We start from the raw sequence: 22,090 nt of genomic DNA, 5'->3' as shown, positions 1-22,090 counted from the left end.
AACTAAGGTGGTTGAGTATTAATAAAAAGAAGTGAAGGTGTGACTGTCTGCTCAGTGGAAATAAGACCCTCAGAACCTGTGCTCAGTAACTGGGAAAAGCAATTTCTGGTTCTTACTTGACTTCATTTTTTAATAAGTTGGACTCAGATAAAATGCATAGGTAATAATGAAATAACATTTTGATTCTACTATGGTTTTCAGTAAACAATGTAATATATTCCAGCAGGTTAACAAAACATCCTGTGATTCAGGAAATGCTATCACTTTGGCCTATAAGAATTGGTTTCTTTTTTCTTTTTTTTCTGGAAAGTATTAGAAAGAACAACATGACGGAAGTATCCCTGTCCTGATTAGAACTGTGGGGACAGAGAATATGTTTAAATAAGGGAAAGTTGAGGCATATTCTATTTATTAATGAAGTGTGCACTTTACTCCTTTCTGAATTTTCAGCTAAGTTGAGCTTCTGGTTCGGTTTGCAAAGTGCAGGAGAGCTTACTGGCTTGAGAGAGAAGGAGTCGTCTCGTATCTATTTCCTTCAGTGAATGGTCACTCAGCTGCTGTGTTTCTCCTTGCAGGTGGCTGAAGTTTACGTTGGAGGGCGACTTCCTGATTGCCAGTTAGCATACGTGTCCGGCTACCAGCTGCCTGACTGGCTGAGGATGCGCTTGGTTTGTTCAAGGGTGAACGTTCTCCCCCTGGCTTGCAGGAAGAGGGCAGCGAGGTGCGCCAGGGAGGCTCATGATAGTGCCCTATAAGCCAGTAGAGGAAATGTTGTAAAGTGTGAATGCACAGGCTTAGATTCCCCTGTCCCTGAGTCGGGGGCATGTGCTCGTGGAGAATGACCCTATCAAGTTCAAGGTATGGCATCTCCTGATCCAGCAACAGGATTTGTTCCAGAGAAAAATCCCCAGGTCTTCGGACTGTTGACAGATGGCCGTGACTGTGCTTAATGTGGTCATCAAATTGAGAAGGGTCCGTCTCATCTTTGAGTATGCAATTACCTTTATAGCTGATTATGATACCCTCAGATCATATCATGAGGTGGACAACATGAGTCCATTGCCCATGCTGAGAACTGGTATCTTTATAGACCCACTCACCTACCAGAGATGTACGACAGACCCCATATGGTCAGTCAAAAAGTGAACTTGCGCTAAGACAAGACCCAGCCAGCATCAGTGACATTAGACACAAGATAGAAATCAGAGAAAAGTTACTGTCCAGCAGTTTTAACCACCAATACCCATTTATTTTAATGGAAAAAAAATCTCTGCATTCTATATGTTCCAAAAGGATTTACTATGGAAACAAATACAATATATGGAACTCTATCTGTATAATTTCACTACAACAAAGACAACATATGACTTCTACTTCCTACAGAAGGCTAACTGAAAGCACAAGTGCAAACATAGATTGCATAAGAAAGCGTGTGTGTGTGCGTGTGCGGTTAAAACCTTTAGTAAAGCAACTGCATTAAAATATGCTAAGACACTTACCTTACCCTAGTTCGTGGCGAGCTCTAATCAAAAGCCACAAGCTGTCACTAGTTTTGATAGAAAAATTTGGTGTGAGCTTTGATGATTCATTTACGGTTTATCAACAAGAAGGGAATCTTAGAACAAGCACTAACTTTCTGCTTTACATGCTCACAGAATACAAATCAGTTACTTTTCATACATAATGAACGTCTTTTATTTTCAGGTTTGCAAACAACGGTAGTCAATTCACACAAAAGGGTACTTTTAAAACTACCTGTATTTACTCTATTTTATGCCTGTATATATGAAACAAACGGAGTGAATGTGCATAAATGTATGTCTGTACATGTGGGTATATATGTGTATACAAGATGGTACCTGTAGACCTCTTTGTATGCAGGTATGACCTCCATGATGACAGTTGCAGTTACACATTTACTGAGGAGGGAGAGATTCTTTACCATGATCTGTGTCCCCATAAGAATCAGTGCGACTGTGGATTCGGGACACAGACAAATGCAGGTTGGTGCCCATGAAAGAAAATGTCAGCCCTTTTCTTGGCATGTGGTGGTGAAATTGCCCGCCCTGCTCCTCACCACCACCGGCTCAGGATCACGGCATCAGATGGCAGTGAAAATCGGTTGCAGTCCTCGAACTCAGTAAAGAGAAAGGACTTCTTTCTCTGCTCTCCCTCTCTGTGGACCTGCCTGGCTGGTCGTGGCAGCATTCAGACTGAACGGGACAGTGGAGAAGCAGCTTCAGAGCAAAAGTGACAGCTCTGTGGTCTGTCCTCATGCTGATCTTGAAGCGGGAGGCCCTGGAGGGTTCAGTTGTCTTAGTTTTCACCCACCTTGCTTAACCTTGCAAGGAAGAATGGCATCAAAACGAGGCTTCTCCGGGATAGTCTCTCTCTATAAATACCGTGTATATACACATACAGATACTCATACATATACCAATACTAACCCACAGACAAAGCTGGGTGCCTGGAACCCTGGCTAGCGACATGTTAACACACCAGAAAAAGTAGTCATTGTTCCTGCTCCCAGAAGATCAAGTCATATGTCATGATCTTTAAACATTCAGGGAAAATTCAGAGGATTCCATTAATTAAAGGAGGGAGGAAGATGCTGTCAAAATGATGAAGTACAGACTAAGTGAAATTGCAAAGAAAACAAAAACCCGGAACAATTGAGGCCTAGTTGTGAAGTTCGATAGCTGTAAACCGCAATCTTCAGATTTGGATAGATTTTTTTTTTTTCTTTTTCCTGTTGCTATGGAAACTTGGGAGTCAAGCTTCAGACGTCAGGAGTTCTCACAGACCTGAATAGAGAGGGTTCAGAGTTAAGTCGGGAATATCACCAGTCAGTTCAAAACATTTTAGCTAAAAACCAGATAAATGACAGGCAAGCTATAATAAACACATTTTTAAACATCACACGACTTCGGGAGATTTTTTTTTTCCTTGTGGATCACATTGGAAGACAGAATGAATAGTTATACCGTAAAAAGCTGGACTTCTCTGAAAATGCTAATGGTGACTTCAGATGCCAGACATTGCTGAGACCGAGAGCTGCTATTACCACTATTACCAATGAGCCTTATGTCTTTGTCTGTTAGCGCAGAGACTGCTATTTTTTTTTCTTTTCTTTTGAGATGGAGTCTCGCTGTGTCGCCCAGGCTGGAGTGCAGTGGTGTAATCTCGGCTCACCGCAAGCTCGGCCTCCTGGGTTCATGCCATTCTCCTTCCTCAGCCTCCCTAGTAGCTGGGACTACAGGTGCCTGCCACCACGCCCTGCTACTTTTTTGTATTTTTAGTAGAGATGGGGTTTCACTGTGTTAGCCAGGATGGTCTCGATCTCCTGACCTCGTGATCCACCTGCCTCGGCCTCCCAAAGTGCTGGGATTACAGGTGTGAGCCACCACACCCAGCCAGAGCTTGGCTATTTTATGAGCACACTGACTATGTATTTTAGAGATTGGTGATTATCCCATATATGTATTGACTTCCTGTGACTATATACATATATATATACACACACACACACACTTAAGGATCACAAGTCACAAAGCAAGACACCTATTGGTGGTTCTTCAAACATGGTATGTTTTTATTTTATTTTGAGACAGGGTCTCATTCTGTTGCCCAGGCTGGAGTTCAGTGGTACAATCTTGGCTCACTACAACCCCTGCCTCCTGGGCTCAAGCAATCCTCCCACCTTAGTTTCCAGAATAGCTGGGACTACAGGCATGCACTGCCATGCCTGGCCAATTTTTGTATTTTTTGTAGAGATGGGGTTTTGCCATGTTGCCCAGGCTGGTCTTGAATTCCTGGCCTCAAGTGATCCTCCCATCTTGGCCTCCCAAAGTGCTGGGGTTACAGGCTCACCTGTGAGCCACTGCACCTGGCCCAAACACGGTATATTAATTTCCTGTTGCTGCTGTAACAAATGGCTATAAACTTCAAACAACACAAATCTCTTCTCTTACAGTTCTGGAGGTCAGAAGACTGAGATGAGTCTTACGGGGCTAAAATCAGTGTTGGCCGGGCTGTGCTCCTTCTGGAGGCTCTAGGAAAGCATCTGTTCCCTTGCCTTTCCTGGCCTCTAAGGGCTGCCTACAGCCCTTGGCTTATGGCCCCTTTCTTCATCTTCAGAGGCAGCACTGCAGCATCTTCTCATTTCACCTCTGTCCTCCCTCTGTTTTTGTCATCGCATGGTCTGTTTCTAAGTGACTCTTCCTCTGTCCCTCTTAGAAGGACTCTGTGATTATATCAGGCTCACCTGGCTAATTCAGGATAATCTCCACATCTCAAAATCCTTCACCTAGTCACATCTGAGAAGTCTCTTTTTTCTGGAGACAGAGTTTCACTTTGTTGCTCACGCCGGAGTGCGCTGGCACGATCTTGGCTCACTGCAACCTCCGCCTCCCAGGTTGAGCGATTCTCGTGCCTCAGCCTCCTGAGTATCTGGGATTATAGGCACCCACCCGAAGTCTCCTTTGCCATATAAGGTAACATGTTCACAGGTTCCAGGGATTAGGATAAGGAACACATATTTGGGGGCTATTACTCAGCCAACCACGAAAGTAGCATTGTGTTCCCAGAGGGAAAAAGGCATCTCGTGGCAGACTGTGTTGCAGACTTTGAGAACATGTCATTCATGTAGAAAACTTCACAGAAAGAGACATCAGCATAGTGTGCATTCAAGAGCCTGTCTTCCCAGTGCCTGCTCGTGGCTCCTCCGTAAGGCCAGCTTGGGGGCGGGCTCCAGCGTGGAGGCTGTCACTCTGCTCAACTCAGCAATGTGGGCTGGGAGAGGCTCTGGCTCTAGGATGCCCAGATCCAGTTTCAAAATGAGGCATGTTTTTGCCTGCATTTTTCTGTTTTTGCCACCTTACTCCTTGCAAGCGCGTTTTGTCTGTGCAATTCCAGCAGAGGTGTGAATTCCAGCCCAGGACTAAGAGTTCATGAAATTGAGTAAACTATTGTGTCTACAGTAATAGTTGCCAAAGCTCTTCCTCACTCTCAGGCTTCTGTTATAGTCTTGCTCCATCAAAAGAAGGAAAAAAAAAGGACTTCATCAGTCTACAAGTGCTGTGTACTCATTTACCTGACCATTGTTCTCACTCCTACTGATACCCTAGTCCTGCCTCCATCCAAAAGGCTGCCCTCTGCTCAGAACTTCAGACGTTTTGAGGCACTCTTTTCATTTTTACAATGATTAGGTCTCATTTACACCCACGCTGCAAGACAGTTGTAAAATATGAACTATTTTTGCAAAAGCCTATTAGGAAGAATGTTCTTTAAGATGTTGTTTTAGGTTGGATTGTTATGCCCAGACCGTTTATTCCCCGAAGAAGACCACCAGAGTCCAGAGTCAAAGCTAAGCAGCAAGAATCTTTATTACAGGTTCGAACCTGGAACTCTCACTCGCTCGCGAAACGAGACCGGCAGGAGAGCTCCCCCACTGAGCTCCGAGCAGTGTTATATAGTCTAAGAAAAGTGGGCATAGAGTTATTATACAAATTAGATATATGATTGGCTAGTGTTTGAACAAGGCGATTTGGCTAACTATGATTGGTTCCCGCCATTTCTGATATTTCGGTTCAACCTTTGAGGCGGGAGAGCAGGTTTATGGCAGCAAGAGTTTATCTTACTTAAACACGTCTTGTGACCTTGCCTCAGAACTTAAAAAATCTCTGGTATGTGCAAAACAAAATCTCTGGTACGTGCAGAAAAACAGGTACTCACAGAACTTATGAAATCTCTGGTATGTGCAAAGATTAGAGAGCAGAACAAAAGGGTGTAGCGGGGGGGGGGGGGGGCGGGTACACATCTATCTTTGTGTCCTTTCAGGATACTCACTCCTCTTTATGTTTTTAAATGGGCAAAAGCCATTTATGTTGTCAGGTGGTAGGATGTCTCTACTTTCTGTGTCTAATTTTGGTTAGAGAGCAGAGTGGGGTTTCTCAACCTCAGTGCTGCTGACATTTGGGGTTGGATAATTCTTTGCGGAGGGTGCTGTCTTGTGTATGTGAAAGGAATGAGGCACATCCCCCATATATCTCCCAACTTCCTGAGCCCAGCACAAACACATTCCTCCATATTTCTTTCAAACTTCAGAAAAACATCACCTGGGAGATCTCCGATAAGGAATGCTAAATGTATAACGTTAACCAATTGTCATGCTGTAACCGAGAGAATTACCTTGTTCCCTGTAACTTTACATATCCTGTTTACATCGGGCTATAAAAAGCAAGCACTCGCATTGTTGGAGGCCCTCCTGTATGCTGTGGAATGGAGGGACCAAGTTCGAACTTGTAGTAAAGATCCTTGCCGCTTGGCTTTGACGCTGGACTCTGGTGGTCTTCTTTGGGGAACAAATGGTCTGGGCATAACATATGGGAGGACACTTAGCAGCACCCTTAACCTCCACCCACTAGACGCCACTAGTAGCGTTCCACCAGGCATAATAATCAGAATGTCTCTAGACATTTCAACCGTCTCCTGGGAGGCAAATTAGTTAAAAATAGAAAAACAAAACAAAACAAAACGAAACAGAAACAGCTTTGGCTGCATAAAATCTACTAAATAGGCTCCAATCTCTTGTTTTCAAATTAGAGTCTCAAATTCCTGTTTTAAGTCAATTTAGATGATAACATAAGTGATTCCTCCCAGGGCTACTGAGATGGTTACTTGCGGAAATTTATGTAATTTAGGTAAAGCCCTTAGCTTGTATGTGCAAGGTGCATGAAAAGCCCCCAAGGGTCAACTGCCATTGTCCATAATGTCATGTCACTTAAAGGAACCACACCTCCTCTGCAAGCATGACTGCGGCTGTCTGAAGGCCGAGGACAGCCCACTCTGCCTGGGTTTAATGCCTTTTCAGGACCTGTGTCTGCCCATAATACGTTTCACAATAGAAAGGAACAAAATACTGATACATTTTAGGAAATTCTAGAAAAGACAAAACCATTATTAGAGAAAGCAGATCAATGAGAGCCTGGATTGGGGAAAGGGATCAATAGCAAAGGAAACTGTATTTTGACTAGGGTGTGGTATAAAATTCTGTACACTTACCACAATGCATCAAACTGTACACTTGCAATGGATGTATTTTGTTGCATGCAAACAATACATTGAAAAATAAAATTTAAGAAGAGTTTAGTGGCTATCTTTTGCTCATCTTGGCTTTTTTTTTTTTTTTTTTTTTTTGAGACAGAGTCTTGCTCTGCCTCCCCGGCTGGAGTACAGTGGCACAATCTTGGCTCGCTGCAACCTCCAGTTCCTGGCTTCAAGCGATTCTCCTGCCTCAGCCTCCTGAGTAGCTGGGATTACAGGCGTGTGCCACAACGCCCAGCTAATTTTTGTATTTTTAGTAGAGACAGGGTTTCACCATGTTGGTCAGGCTGATCTTGAACTCCTGACGTCGTGATCCACCCACCTCGGCCTCCCAAAGTGCTGGGATTACAGGTGTGAGCCACCCCGCCCAGCCAGGCATGCACATTTTATTTTTATTTTTTTGAGATGGAGTCTTGCTCTGTCCTACAGGCTGAAGTACAGTGGTATGATCTCAGCTCACTGCAACCTCTGCCTCCCAAGCTCACTCGATTCTCCTGCCTCAGCCTCCCGAGTAGCTGGGATTACAGATGTGTGCCACCATGCCCAGCAAATTTTTATAGTTTTAGTAGAGATGGGTTTCACCATGTTGGCCAGGCTGGTCTCGAACTCTTGACCTCAGGTGATCAGCTCTACTAGGCTTCCCAAACTGTTGGGATTACAGCTATGAGTCACCATGCCTGGTTCACATTTTATTTACTGTTAATTTTTAGCTGATATGGGGAAGGACTTTCTTTTTTCTTGCTTTTTTTTTTTTTTCCCCCCAGAGATGGGGGGTCTCACTATGTTGCCCAGGCTGGTCTCAAACTCTTGGTCTCAACCAAGCCTCCCGCCTCAGTCTCCCAAAGTGCTGGGATTATAGGCATGAGCCACTGTGCCTGGCCCACTCACCTCCTTAAGCTTCTTTATTGTGTCTGAGTTTGTCTACCTCCTATCCCCCATATAGAGACATTTAATTTTGGTATTTAAGATCATTCACCTGATCTGTCCTTTTACTTTCTTGCTAATACTGGTTAATTAAGTCTAAAGCAATGGTCAGAAATGGTTTCCGGACAAGTTCTTTTTTTGCGACTTGCCATACCATGCAAAGCCATGCTAGAAAAACCACAGAAACAGCTGAATGGCAATGCCAGCTTCCTTCACTGGGACGGGGCTAGGAGAAGAATTACACATCCACTTCATGCCACTGACACGCACTTTATACAACAACTGATGGTAAAAATCATTTCCTTTTCATTCTTTATTACTTTCAATATCATTAGTTTTATTTCCTTTATTTTCAGATGTCAAAGAAGGAAATGCCGATCCTTCAGTACAGTTCTCAGTTGCAGTAAAGCCACCTACAGGATCAGATCATACTAAATTGAAATACTGTTATTATCCTTTTCTGTAAGGGAGGCAGTCAATGGTGAATGCTGGCCTCACTGATTACTCGCCTGGGGACCTGTCTGAGCATCAGTTTTCTCATCTAGAAAATGGGATAATCACCAGAGCACTGAAGAAAATACAGAAAAAAGCCCCCAAACATCAGCGTGTTTGGTTGCTGCTCGTCTACTTGGATCTGAGTATTTTTTCTTGCCATGAGTGTGACGTGATTATCTTCTCCTACATCACATGCAGTTTTATGAACGATGCTTTAAATTGGGAAGGGCCAGAGAGTTAATATTTTCAGCTTCCTGGGCCAGGTGGTGTCTGTGGCAGCCACTCAGCTCTGCCACTGCAGCAGCGAACAGCCACGGGCGATATGGAAATGATAGGCACGGCTGTGTTTCAATAAAACTTTATTTACAAAACTGGGCAGCGTACCAGATTTGGTCTGTGTCTTAGACTTGGCTGACCCTGCTTTAAAGAAACATCAAAGAGATTCTACCAGCTGATTTCCTTGCTCCCAAAATTACTGTAAGGACTATGGCTGAGTTAGGAAGCTATGTACTTTAAAAGCTAATTTCAGGCCAGGCGTGGTGGCTCATGCCTGTAATCTCAGCACTTTGGGAGGCCGAGGCGGGTGGATCACTTGAGGTCAGAAGTTTCAGACCAGCCTGGCCAACATGGTGAAACTCTGTCTCTACTAAAAATACAAAAAAATTAGCCAGGCATGGTGGCAGATGCCTGTAATCCCAGATATTTAGGGGGCTGAGGCAGGAGAGTCACCTGGGAGGTGAACCTGGGAGGCAGTGGTTGCAGTGAGCTGAGATCACACCACTGCACTCCAATCTGTGTGACAGAGCGAGACTCCATCTCAAAAAAAAAAAAAAAAAAAAGAAAGCTGCTAATTTCAGTGTTTTTTGAAATCACCCTCCCCCGTCTCCAACCCTTGCTTAACGGTTTAGGCTCATTTCATTTCTGTGCAGCCTGTTGTCAATGTCATATAAACAATAACACACATGGGGTTGGCCACTTTGATGTCTGCTCTTATGCATTTGAATGGTTGGGCACTCGTGGTTACCTGTTCCTGCTACCTCTGACCCAGACTCTCTCATGTCTTATTATGTCCATCCCTTTTTGGTTAGGAAGAATGTCTTGGACTAGGTATATAATAAAACATAAATCATGACATTTGGCACGCATCTCTAACATTTAAACAAACAGTATTAGAAAATTTTATGCCTTTTATACATGACCAGACAAGGTGTGTTTTTGAAGAGAACTGGTAACACCTATTTTTAACTGCTTTTTGGGGGCTGAAACTACCTGTTTTTGTGGAGCAAACCATTGGCGTGTCAACTGAGTACCTTTCCAGCTACACAGGGAGATCCAGAGTTTCATTTTGGGAATAATTTTGACTTTACATAGAGGTGCCCCTACTTACAGTGGGATATAATCACATGATGCTAGATGGGCTGGCTCCCCTTAGATGAGCACACAAAGCACATGTGGCATCTCACACCTAGTGTACCTGTGTCTGTCTTTTATCAGTGATACTAACTGTGAAGCAATTCTTTAGGGGTTATGGGGCAATTCCGCCTTAGATTAATTGATCCAAGAGCTCAGTTGAGAGATGAGAAGTGGGACATCCTTGGGAACCTGCTCATGATTGACATCTGTAGATCAGGAGTCTCAAAGTGACGGCCGCAAGAAAATCCCTTGTTGATAAGAAAAAAATACTGCCAAGTCTTTTTCTTTAAATCTAAAAAATATTCAAGGTTTACTAATACTTACTATGTGGAGTGGTGGTAGCAGAATGTGTATTATTATAAAAATATTGTATACAAATAACCAAACACTGGGCTTTGTGCTAGAGGCCCCTGTCACCCAGGGTGTTGACGCCATAGGTTGGATGGGCCTGGAAATCTGTATTTTAGCAAGCAGGGGCACAGCAGCTCTGGTCTCCATTTAAAAACACTCATTTCCAGTCCAGAGTGGCTGGCCTGCGAGCAGCGTCGTGCAGTGCCTTCGTTCTTCAAAGAGATGTCACTGAGTCAGGCTTTGATGTCCCGAAATTGGATTTACAGAGGGCGATGTGTGACGTGACCCCCTCAATTGTCTTCTTTCTGTGTGCACACACGTGCGTGCACATACACCACATACATGTACATGTGCATACACATTCCCACTGCACACACATAGAATTTTTATCTCTTTGCAATCACATAGGAAGTACTGCTCTCCAATTTATCCAAACTCTGTTATACTTGAGTTCCGATTGCTCCTGGACCTCTGCAAGTGTTGTTATCTGCTCTGTCACTTAGGCTGGAGTGCAGTGGTATGATCTCAGCTCACTGCAACCTCCGCCTCGCAGGGTCAAGTGATTCTCCTGCCTCAGCCTCCCGAATAGCTAGGATTATAGGTGCCTGCCACCACGCCTGGCTAATTTTTGTATCTTTAGTGGAGATGGGGTTTTGCCATGTTGATCAGGCTGGTCTTGAACTCCTGACCTCAAGTGATCCGCCTGCCTTGGCCTCCCAAAGTGCTGGGATTATAGGGGTGAGCCACCACACCTGGCTGCAAGCATTGCTTGTAGAGCAGTGGCTTCTAAGTGCTGGTCCTTGGGCAGTGCTGGGCTTGTGGTCTGTCTAGCAGTCACTCCAGGAGCTGGTGGAAAATGGAGATCTCTTACTGTAGTAGTGTTGGTCACAGTAAATGATTCTAATGTGTCTGCTGATAAGGGAATCTACTGCACCGTATTCAAATGACAGGATCCTCCAGCAGTCAGAGTAAATGGAGCAGAGTGGGGTTCAGCCAAGGAAGGCTGTGGGCTGGCTCTAACCTCAAGTCCGTGTTTGGATAAGTCCCAGGCAAAGAAGGGTTTTCACATTTTTAAAGGGTGGTACAAAAGACAGAAACAAACAAACAAACAAACAAAAAATAAAGATGAATATGTGACAGAGACTAATATGGCCCACAAAGCCATCTGGCCCTTTACAGAAAAAGTTTGCTGAGCGCTGAATTAGAGCAACATGGATGGACCTTGTGAATGTAACACAGGGAGGAAGAAAAGTTGTAGAATGGTATGCCCAATATAATATGAATTACAGGAGGTTTTACAAACTGCACAAAATAGAACTGTATGTGTTATGTGTGAATGTGAGTGTTTGTGTGTAGTAAAAGTATAAAAACATCTGGACATGCACATGAATAGCTAATTCATGGTAACTATTGTTTCTGAGGAGAGAGAACAGAAAATAAAATTGGGCAGAGAAACATAGGCAATTTTACCTTTGCCTGTAATATTTTACTTTTTGAAGAAAAAGAAAGTAAGGGGCCAGGTGTGGTGGCTCAAACCTGTAATTCTAGCACTTTGGCAGGCTGAGGCAGGCAGATCACCTGAGGTCAGGGGTTGGAGACCAGCCTGGCCAACATGGTGAAACCTCATCTCTATTAAAAATATAAAAATTAGCTGGGCGCAGTGACGCTTGCCTGTAATTCTAGCTACCTGGGAGGCTGAGGCAGGACAAACACTTGAACCCAGGAGGTGGAGGTTGCAATAAGCTGAGATCGTGCCACTGTACTTCAGCCTGGGCGACAGGGTGAGACGCTGTCTCAAATAAATAAACAAACAAATAAACAGAAAAGAAAGATGAAGGAAAAAAAAAGAACAAAAGAAAAGAGGGAGAAATACATGTTTCCTTTCATTTAGCCATCTGTCTGTCCATGCGTCCGTTCACTTCTATTTCCCAACCCCCTACTCCCCAACCTCAAGTCATAATCCAGACCACAAATGAACGTTTCTAGGGCACTGAGCCCAGAAATTAGCATTTTAAAAATGTTTCCTAAGTGGTTCTGATGTGCAACAGCATTTAGGAACTACCAGTGCAATTAACACGCTGCTCTTATCACACAGCGGCAAGTGTGTACGGCAAGCCAACAAGAAGCTCAGGCCAAATTTAGTGTCAGTCAGCTCCATCCCCAACTCTTCCTAGTTGGTTTCTCTTCCTTGTCAAGTTTAACTTCCTGTCTTGTTCACGTTTTAATTCGGTAAGCTTCTGAAACACTTTTTGGAAAGTTGGTGCTATAGAAATTCTCATATTGGATGTGTTCTGTCATCTCACTGTACCCTCTTCCCTGGAGGAGGGATGGTGCCAGGTTTCCTGGTGTGGACAAGATTGGAGGACACTGTTAGAATGTCCAGGAGCCTGTACCTAAAGCTTGTAGTCACACCAGGATGGTCCTGATTTCCCAGTATCTGTGGACCATCTGGAGAGGCCTTAAAACGGACAAATGTCTGAGTTGCCCTTCCAGTCATAGGGTAGGGCCCGGGTATGGGTAGCTATATTGAAAAGTTCCCCAGGTGCTTCTATTGTGCAGTCAGACTTGAGATCCACCACCATCTCCCCAGCTGATGCTATACAAGAGTGACTTGCAGGTTGCTGGTGATGACTCAGCAAACCAGGCCCCAGACAGTACACTCTCACAAAGGGAACATTCCTACACTCTAGAAATCTAGGTCTAGGATATCTGTCAGCAAAGTAAGGGGGCAAACAAGCATAACGTGCTGCTATAAATTCATGGTATCTGCTATGGTATGGTGCTAATGTTCACTTAACCTCGATTATCTCACTGGCTTTCTAACTTTCTCTTCTGCAAAGAGAGAGAGAAAATAGAAATCAGGAGGCTGCCCCTGGGAGGCTTCTCCTGAGTCTTTTCTGTAAAGTAGAGACAATTTCAGATGAAGGGATAGAGATGGGACTGGGGGCTGAGAAGAAATTAGGAAACCTTGTCAAAGGGCAAATAATTCGACTGTACAGCAATTGGGCTGAACGTTGAGCAGGGGTGGTCCCGAGGAGATCGGATACTGTCTTAGTCCGTTCAGGCTACTATAACAAAATACTATAAACTGGGTGGTTAATAGTATCTGCTGAAGTTTGTGCCCCTCCAAATGTCATATGCTGAAACCTGATCCCCAAGGTGATGGTATTAGGAGGGTGGGCCTTTGGGAAATCAGTAGGTCAGGAAGTCAGAGTCCTCATGGATGGGATGGGATGAGTGCCTTTATAAAAGAGGCCCCAGAGAGCTGCCTTGCCTCTCCCCATCGTGTGAAAATGCAGGGAGAAGGCGCCATATGTGAACCAAAATGTGGGCTTTCACTAGACAATGAATCTGCCAGCATCTTGTTCTTGGACTTCTCAGCCTCCAGAACGATCAGCAATACATTTCTGTTATTTATAAGCCACCCAGTTTATAGTATTTTGTTATAGTAGCCCGAACGGACTAAGACAGCATCCAATCTCCTCTGGACCACCCCTGCTCAACGTTCAGCCCAATTGCTGTACAGTCAAATTATTTGCCCTTTGACAAGGTTTCCTAATTTCTTCCCAGCCCCCAGTCCCATCTCTATGCCTTCATCTGAAATTATCTCTACTTTACAGAAAAGACTCAGGAGAAGCCTCCCAGGGGCAGCCTCCTGATTTCTATTTTCTCTCTCTCTTTGCAGAAGAGAAAGTTAGAAAGCCAGTGAGATAATCGAGGTTAAGTGAACATTAGCACCTGAGACAGGAAGGTGGAGGCAGGTATGGATGGAAAGTGTTGGACCCTTAGACTCTGTTGGGCTTTGCAGTGGGAAGATTGGGAAGGAGACATGGAGATGATGGTGATGATGATGATGGTGGTACAGTCATCAGAGGCAAGTCAGGCAGAGGGGCAGGTCAGCAGGGGAAGATGATACGTTCGCTTTCAGAAATGCCCAGTCTGAAGGGCTAGTGAGATGCTATAATGGCCCTCCCTCCCTCCCTCCCTCCCTCCCTTCCTTCCTTCCTTCCTTCCTTCCTTCCTTCCTTCCTTCCTTCCTNTTTCCTTTCCTTCCTTCCTTCCTTCCTTCCTTCCTTCCTTCCTTCCTTCCTTCCTTCTTTCCTTCCTTCCTTCCTCTTTCTCTCTTTCTCTCTTCCTTCCTTCCTTCCTTCCTTCCTTCCTTCCTTCCTTCCTTCCTTCCTTCCTTCCTTCCTCTTTCTTCCTTCCTTCCTTCCTTCCTTCCTTCCTTCCTTCCTTCCTTCCTTCCTTCCTTTCTTCTTTTCTTTTCTTTTCTTTTCTTTTGAGACAGAGTCTCGCTCTGTCACCCAGGTTGGAGTGCAATGGCACGATCTCCGCTCACTGCAACCTCTGCCTCCCGGGTTCAAGCAATTCTGCTGCCTCAGCCTCCCGAGTAGCTGGGACTATAGGCGCATGGCACCGTGCCTGGCTAATTTTTGTATTTTTAGTAGACACAAGCTTTCACCATGTTGGCCAGGTTGGTCTTGAACTCCTGACCCCAAATGATCCACCTACCTTGACCTCCCAAAGTGGTGGGATTATAGGTGTGAGCCACCGTGCCCAGTCCTTCTTTTTCCTTCTACTCACAGGACTCTGGTCTTGCACAGAGCTTTATACACATGAATGTCCCATGTTGGACTATATGATTTCCTGGCAGCTCATCACTGTCACTAGGGTATAAAACCTTCTCTTTTCTTTTTCTGCCAATTTCCCAACTTCCTAATTTGCAATTACACCAATACCTTCTCAAAAGGTAAATAGCAAGGCCCAAACGGCTTTTGGATGGTAACAGTTATATATGAATAACTGCTAAAGTTAAAATTGGACTAGTATTTCATAAATAAGGAATATCTGACACATGTATTTATTCATTTTATCCTCACATCTATATTACTTGGCATAATAACTCATTTGTTTAAAACAACGTTTCATTATATTATAGTCATTATTACTAGCCAGTGAAAAAACAGTGTGAATTATGCATTGATCATTTTCCCTGCAGCCCAACCTCCATCCATAAATTCTCATGACTATTCTCAGAAAGTCTCATCATATCTGTTTTAACCTTGCAAAAGATTATTCCGCATAATGTAGAGAGAAACAGGCCTCTGATAGACCAGTTAACTAATCTGGGTGCATTTTCATTAGCTCAAGTTGAGTGGCAGCTGGTTTGCAGGCTACCAATGAACACCTTTGCACAATTCCTCAGACTGGCTGGAAGGGATTGTTAAGATGCCTTTAAACATTAGTAGGAGCACTTCTACATATAACATGTTCTGTCATACAGACATACACTAAAGATGAATGATTCTTCTGGGATACATTTTCTTGGAAAGGTATATGGAAAAATGCCAGCTTCATGAACCCCATGAAGTTACAATTTCCTACTTGTGCATGCACTGGAGTTACGCCAACTTACAAGCTAAGCTGAAGAGGCTGAGGAGCAGGAGTGAGGGCAGGCTGAAGTGCAGGGCCCCTGCCGCGTTGCAGTCCACTTTGGAATTCCTGCAGGAGCACACTTGTACCCTGAGATCTGTGATGTTCGTCATGGGTGGTTTCCCTGAATCTGTCACCATGATGGGCAGGTTGTAGTTTGCTTTGTTCAGATTTTGAAGAAGGCTTACCAGGGCGTGAGTATCTGTAAAGGCAAGGAGGGTCCTGGTGAGAGTGGATGAGACTTTTTCCAATAAAAGAGTGAGGTTTTGGTGACTAAAATCACACCAAACAGGTGCTGCATTTTCATTTACAATCGTGGGAATGCTTAAATTTAAATTTATTAACATCAAGTGAAAATACCAGTTCAGATCCTCAGTGGCACCTGCCACATTCCAAGCGCCCAGAAGCCACACATGGCTGGTGGCTCCTGTGATGAACAGCACAGAGACAGAGTGCTTCCATCACCAGAGTTCGGTGCCTCAGTGCCATCATAATCAATTTCAAGGAGAGCTCCTTTCAAGAAGATGATTGATTACCAAGAACTCCTCCCTGCAAATTTATTACACGAAAAAGCCATCTTGACAAAGACAGCGTTCCACATCTAGAAAGCTGAGGTGAAAATCCACCTGCTCTCAACGTGGGCAGGACCCTGATGTGTTATCATGGAGATGGGTTCTATAGCCTACGTTTTTTGTCTTCAGTTTTTTTTTTTGAGACAGGGTCTCACTCTGTTGCCCAGCCTGCAGTGCAGTGGTATGATCTCAGCTCATTGCAACCTCCACTTCCTGAGTTCAAATGATTCTCCTGCCTCAGCCTCCTGAGTAACTGGAATTATAGGCACACACTACCATGCCCCGCTAAGTTTTGTATTTTTAGTAGTGATGGGGTTTCACCATATTGGCCAGGCTGGTCTCAAACTCCTGATCTCAGGTGATCTGCCTGCCTCAGCCTCCCAAAATGCTGGGATTACAGGCATGAGCCACTGTGTTCAGCCTTGTTTTTGGTTTTTAATCAACCCTCAGTCCACAGCTCTAGATTTGGGTGGGAACCCGCAACATAGACACTGGATCTTTAAGCTTCCCCTCCACTTCCCTAACGTCATATGCGTTGGCGATAGCCACGATCACCCAGGCCCTTGGGAGACACTTGGCAGTGGCTGTACCAGCTGGCCTATTCTTTAACCTTGGGATAAAGTCACTGACATGATTAGGGGCATACATATTTTTAAGTACCCCTTTCTGGGAATAAACAGGGCTAAATATTCAGAAAAAAAGTGTGAGACAACAAAATCATTTAGAAGGCATTTTTTTTCCATTAGGTAAAACCAGGAGAAAAAAACAAGAGTGTAATGACAGGAAAATAAAAATAGATGAAGCATGATCATTACCAGAAGGTGACAGCAGCAGCAATGACTAATGTGATGGTCACCTAGTGAGATGGCAGATGAAATCAAACAGCATTTCCCATCTTCCTTGAGCAGAGGAGAAACTCTCTCTCTCTCTCTTTTTTTTTAATTTAAGTTCCGGGGTACATGTGCAGGATGTGCAGGCTTGTTACATAGGTAAACGTGTGCCATGGTGGTTTGCTGCACCTATCAACCCATCACCTAGGTATTAAGCCCAGCATGCATTGACTATTTATCCTGATGTTCACCCCCTCCACCACCCCCCACCAAAAGAAACTCTTGAATGAGAAAGTTCCGATTGGAAAGATTTGGAGATGTTTATTCAAATTGGCCACAGCCATAAAAACTAGCAAATAAAACACTAACCCCTCAAACAAGAGAAGGGCTGTTTTAATTAAAAATAATCAGTGTAACAGAATTCATTCTTCAAAAAGCAATAAAATAGACAAACAGGCAAACAGAATCAATAACAAGCAAAAGGCACTAATAAAATAAGATATGAGATGGGGCTATAACAATAGATATGAGATTTTTAAATAGAAAATGTTATGCACAATTGTACATTAGGCAAAATCTAATGAAATGGGTAATTCTCTGTCTCCCTCAAAACTTCTACCACCTATATAAGAAGTGGGAATCCTGACTGGGTCAACAGCAGGATAAGCATATTATTGAAGACATAGTATCTAATGCCTTTTTTGTTTGTTTGTTTTTTCTTTAATTTATTGGAAGACAAGGTGAACTTAGTAGTTAGTTTACATTTGGGGAAGAAGGTGGGTGAGATTGTGGATATAAGGATACTCCATATTAATACATTGGTGTTTCAGTCTTAATAAGGCAAGTGATAGAAGCTGGGTTAAGTTTTGAATTCCACCTGCCTATGTGGAAGGACTGGTGGAAGGAGACATTGCTTGCAAGTTTCATAAAGGAGAAAGAAGATGCATGGAAGAAGACATCAAAGTCAATGATGGCCAAGGATTTGAAAGAAAAGCCAAGGTCATCATTAGACCAAGTCAAGTTTGAGGCAGTCTGCAGCATACTATGGAAGGTTGGAGGTTGAAGACTATAAAGATTCTTATCCTAGTGCTTCTCTTTCCTTTAGTCTTTTATGATGGCAAGTATACCATGAAAAGTCTCTCCAATGCGCTGGTGAAAGTTAATGTTAACACAGTTCTCTGTCTCTGAGATTGGAGAGACAGCTGAGCCAAGAGATAGCTGGGGAGAAGCAGAGACTGCTGAGACTGGGCAGGTTGGCCAATATTCTTCGTAAGCTAGTTACAAAGAAAGAATCTGTGGAGTTTAATTAAAAGAGAAAGAGGAAGAACAAAGAATCACAGCCTTGTTGCTGGGAACTCTGGGATGGCAGAAACTACAGATTAGTTAAAAGAAAGTTCACTGTTGGGTGATGGGGACACTTAAAGCCTAGATTTCACCACTATGCAATCAACGTATGTATATAAGAAACCTGCAGTTGTGCCCCCTAAATATATTAAAATTTTAAAGAGAGAATATTGGAGTTACAGTATGTAGCAGACAGGTTAGGATATACAACACACGGTGTACAGTACAGGAAACATCAGAGAGGAAGCAGAAGAGAAAACGTCTATGTTTGAAACAGATAAATTGCATTTGTTTGTTGGTGGGAAAATTGTCCGTATTTATAATAAGCCAATAACTTAAAATGAACCAAATGAGAATACATGAGAGAATAATAGAGAAAGAGCATTTTGGGAAGAGAAACTAAACTGAAAGCTGGAAGAACAGGGAGAAATGCTTTAGCTAGACTTACTGTTGATCTTGGAGATCTTCCAGACTTTATCAGGAACAGCTTGTTTGTGGATTTCAAATTTGAAAGGATCTGTATTCGGGTGAAGATCCTTATCTGATGCTCCCAAAATGACTACACTGAGGTTTTTGGCATCATCACAGACTTCAGCTACTGTGGGGTAAATGAAGGGGGCATTGTCGTTCACGTCCTCCAGGGTTATCAGCAAAGTCCCAGTGCCCGTAGCAGGAGGGTTGCCTGTGGGAAAAAGGGAAGATGTTGGTATGCAACTGGTATATGCGAGAGCAATTTACCATAGTACTTTTTACATTGTAAACTTATCTTGCACTTATCTTATTTTTTGAGACAGGGTCTCACTCTATCACCCAGACTGGAATGCAGTGGTGTGATCAAGGCTCACTGCAGCCACAACCTCCTGGGCTCAAGCAATTCTACCACCTCAGTATCCCAAGTAACTGGGACCACAGGCGCACGCCACCACACCCGGCTTAGCGTTTGCATCTCAGAGGATACTTTTTGTATTTTTTGTAGAAACGGAGTCTCACTATGTTGCCCAGGCTGATTTCAAACTCCTGGCCTCAAGCAATCCTCCTGCCTCAGACACCCAAAATGTTGTGATCACAGGCGTAAGTCACCATGCCCAGCCCATTTCTCAGTTATTATTAATAGTTGCAAACAAGATTAACAATAACAGGTTTTTTTTGGTACAAAGTTTAGTGGTTTACAAACCCATTTATCATATATAAGACTTTTTTTTTTTTTTTTTTTTTTTTTTTTGAGATGGAGTCTCACTCTGTCACCCGGGCTGGAGTACAATGGTGCAATCTCGACTCACTGCAACCTCCGCCTCCTGGGTTCAGGCAATTCCCCTGCCTCAGCCTCCTGAATAGGTGGGACTACAGGTGCCCACCATCATGTCTGGCTAATTTTTTGTATTTTTAGTAGAGATGGGGTTTCGCTATGTTGGCCAGGCTGGTCTCAAACTCCTGACCTCGTAATCTGCCTGCCTCGGCCTCCCAAAGTGCTGGGATTATAGGCGTGAGCCACCGCGCCTGGCCTTAAGACTGTTGATTGAAGTTCTTTAGGCTTAATACTTTACCCTTAGAATACCAAGCTTCTGACACACTAAAAAGTCATTCTCACACACTGAAATCTATTCAAAGAATGGAGATAAATATGACTTTTCCTCATTTACCAAATTAAGTCTTTTACATAAGTAGCCAGGTATTCACACATGTTGGTGGTAGGGGGAGGATGGAGTCTCCATGAGAGATGAGCACGGTTTCCCTGCTGTAGCTCTCCTCTAACTAGGGAGTTGACTAAAGAAGGAAAGATTTAATCTGAGAGATTTTCTTCTGGGGCTGAAAAAGAGTCTCAGATGGCCGATGGTGCCACTGGGGGCTGGGATGGCTGACCCTGCTGGACAGGACAGATTTAGGAAGGTGGGTTAGTGATGAGAAATGAGATCAGCAGCTGGCTACAGGGGCACAGAAGCAATCATCATTCAACCTTTGGGCCTTATTTTTAAAGCCTTGGTTTTTTCCTAATATTTCAGCTACTTCCTGAAATGTTTTTCATTTTAGGAAATACTATTTTAAGATAATGGCCCTCATAATCACCAGTCTAATAATGTCTTTCTTTTCTTTTTTTTTTTTTTGAGACAGAGTCTTGCTCTATCGCCCAGGCTGGAGTGCAGTGGTGCAGTTTCGGCTCACTGTAACCTCTGCCTCCTGGGTTCAAGCGATTCTCATGCCTCAGCCACCCAAGTAGCTGGGGTAACACGTGTGCACCACCATGCCCGGCTAATTTTTGTCCTTTTAGTAGAGATGGGGTTTCACCATGTTGGCCAGGCTGGTCTCGAATGCCTGACCTCAGGAGATCCACCTGCCTTGGCCTCCCAAAGTGTTGGGATTACAGGTATGAGCCATTGCACTTGACCCTAATAATGCCTTTCACTTAAAGAAAGGGTGTTTAATGTTAATAAAACTCAGATTGCCTTTATTTAAGTTTTCTCTGAATTCATTTTCAATCATTTGTGCATTAGAGGTTTGCTCTTGGGACAAACCATTGGTTAGTAATTTCTAATTTTCTGCAAGAAAGGTTAGAGCCAAATTCATAGGTCACACATTTTAAGTACACAGACTTGCCTGATTCCCAAAAGAATTTGAAGCACTTCTAAAATGACAGCACCATAATTTTATTCAGTAGTACAATCGTTTCTTGGCGTTTGGCTAAGACCAAGTGTAGATCTGTTCTTATCAGTTTTAAAAAGTAATACGATACAGTACTAACCTAACCTATGGCTTGGTTTCCTTTTTCTAATCCTTATTTTCACTTAGCCAGACTTCCAAGTATAATTTTACTTTATCTTGTACTATATTTATGTTTGGAAATGACATTAAGTTTGCAGTTAGGCTATCGAGTTACATGGGGGTTAGAAGGGTAGAGAGTATTTGAAGTTGGCATACAGGACACAGGCAAGTCCTAGCGAAGAAACAGGGAGACCTCTTTAGATGCAGACGGTTTATTACTTAGACAGTAAAAGGAGGCATGGGCATTGTGGCCTTGGTGCAGGTCATGGCAAAATAAAAGGGACTGGACAACTGCAACAGAAAGAAGGGATGTTGTAGCAGAGCCAACTCCAAGCTGCTTCTCAGTAGTTTTATAGCAGCAGCTGTGTCCTGAGAGGGGCAGGCAGAAAGTCCCTGCACCTCATAGAACCCGGAAGGCAACGAGAAACTGGCTGGGGGACCGCAGGGTGTTCCGCCAAGACTCAGCGCAGCTGCAGGTCACACCCTCCCCATGTGGCTCTACATGCAAAGTCGTGGGGTGCCGTGGTGGAGCTGCTCCCCCAGAGCTGAGGGCATGATGGTGGCATGGGCTCCTGGAGGGCCTTGAGTAGCATCACGAGGGGCCTGTACTGATTCTACAGAGTGCAGAGGCTTTCCAGGAAGGCAGTGATCCAGGAACAATTGGACCTGACTTATTTTCAGAAAGCACACAATTGTACTGATAGGAAATGTGAGACACTGCAGGCAGGCGGACCAGCCACGGATGAAGAGAGGCATGACGCGTGCAGCTGGAGCAGGAAAGCAGTGTCTTGTCTAGGTGATCAAGCACTCAGACGAGGCTGCCTGAAGAAGAGCAGAGTGCAGTGGGAAGTGGGAAGACCAGCAGTT

At 43.9% G+C, this 22,090-nt stretch overlaps 1 protein-coding gene across 4 annotated transcripts in view; it reads right to left on the bottom strand.

Moving 5' to 3' along the window:
• Window positions 1-1,224: 1,224 nt before the first annotated feature.
• CDH13 (cadherin 13) overlaps window positions 1,225-22,090 on the bottom strand; it is a 1,178,066-nt gene continuing 1,157,200 nt past the window's right edge. For all 4 annotated transcript variants that reach the window (XM_025369922.1, XM_025369923.1, XM_025369924.1 and 1 more), the window contains 3 exons: window positions 18,915-19,148; window positions 15,704-15,922; window positions 1,225-2,804 (listed from right to left, as the gene is read on the bottom strand). In XM_025369922.1, coding sequence (XP_025225707.1) covers window positions 2,797-2,804; window positions 15,704-15,922; window positions 18,915-19,148 — 461 coding nt within the window. In that variant the 3' untranslated portion in view covers window positions 1,225-2,796. The remainder of the gene's footprint in view (window positions 2,805-15,703; window positions 15,923-18,914; window positions 19,149-22,090) is intronic.

The sequence above is a fragment of the Theropithecus gelada genome, chromosome 20 (assembly GCF_003255815.1).
Source record: "Theropithecus gelada isolate Dixy chromosome 20, Tgel_1.0, whole genome shotgun sequence".
Lineage (NCBI taxonomy): Eukaryota > Metazoa > Chordata > Mammalia > Primates > Cercopithecidae > Theropithecus > Theropithecus gelada.
Note: the sequence above shows the minus strand (reverse complement) of the source record. Positions and strands in the feature narration are given on the sequence as shown.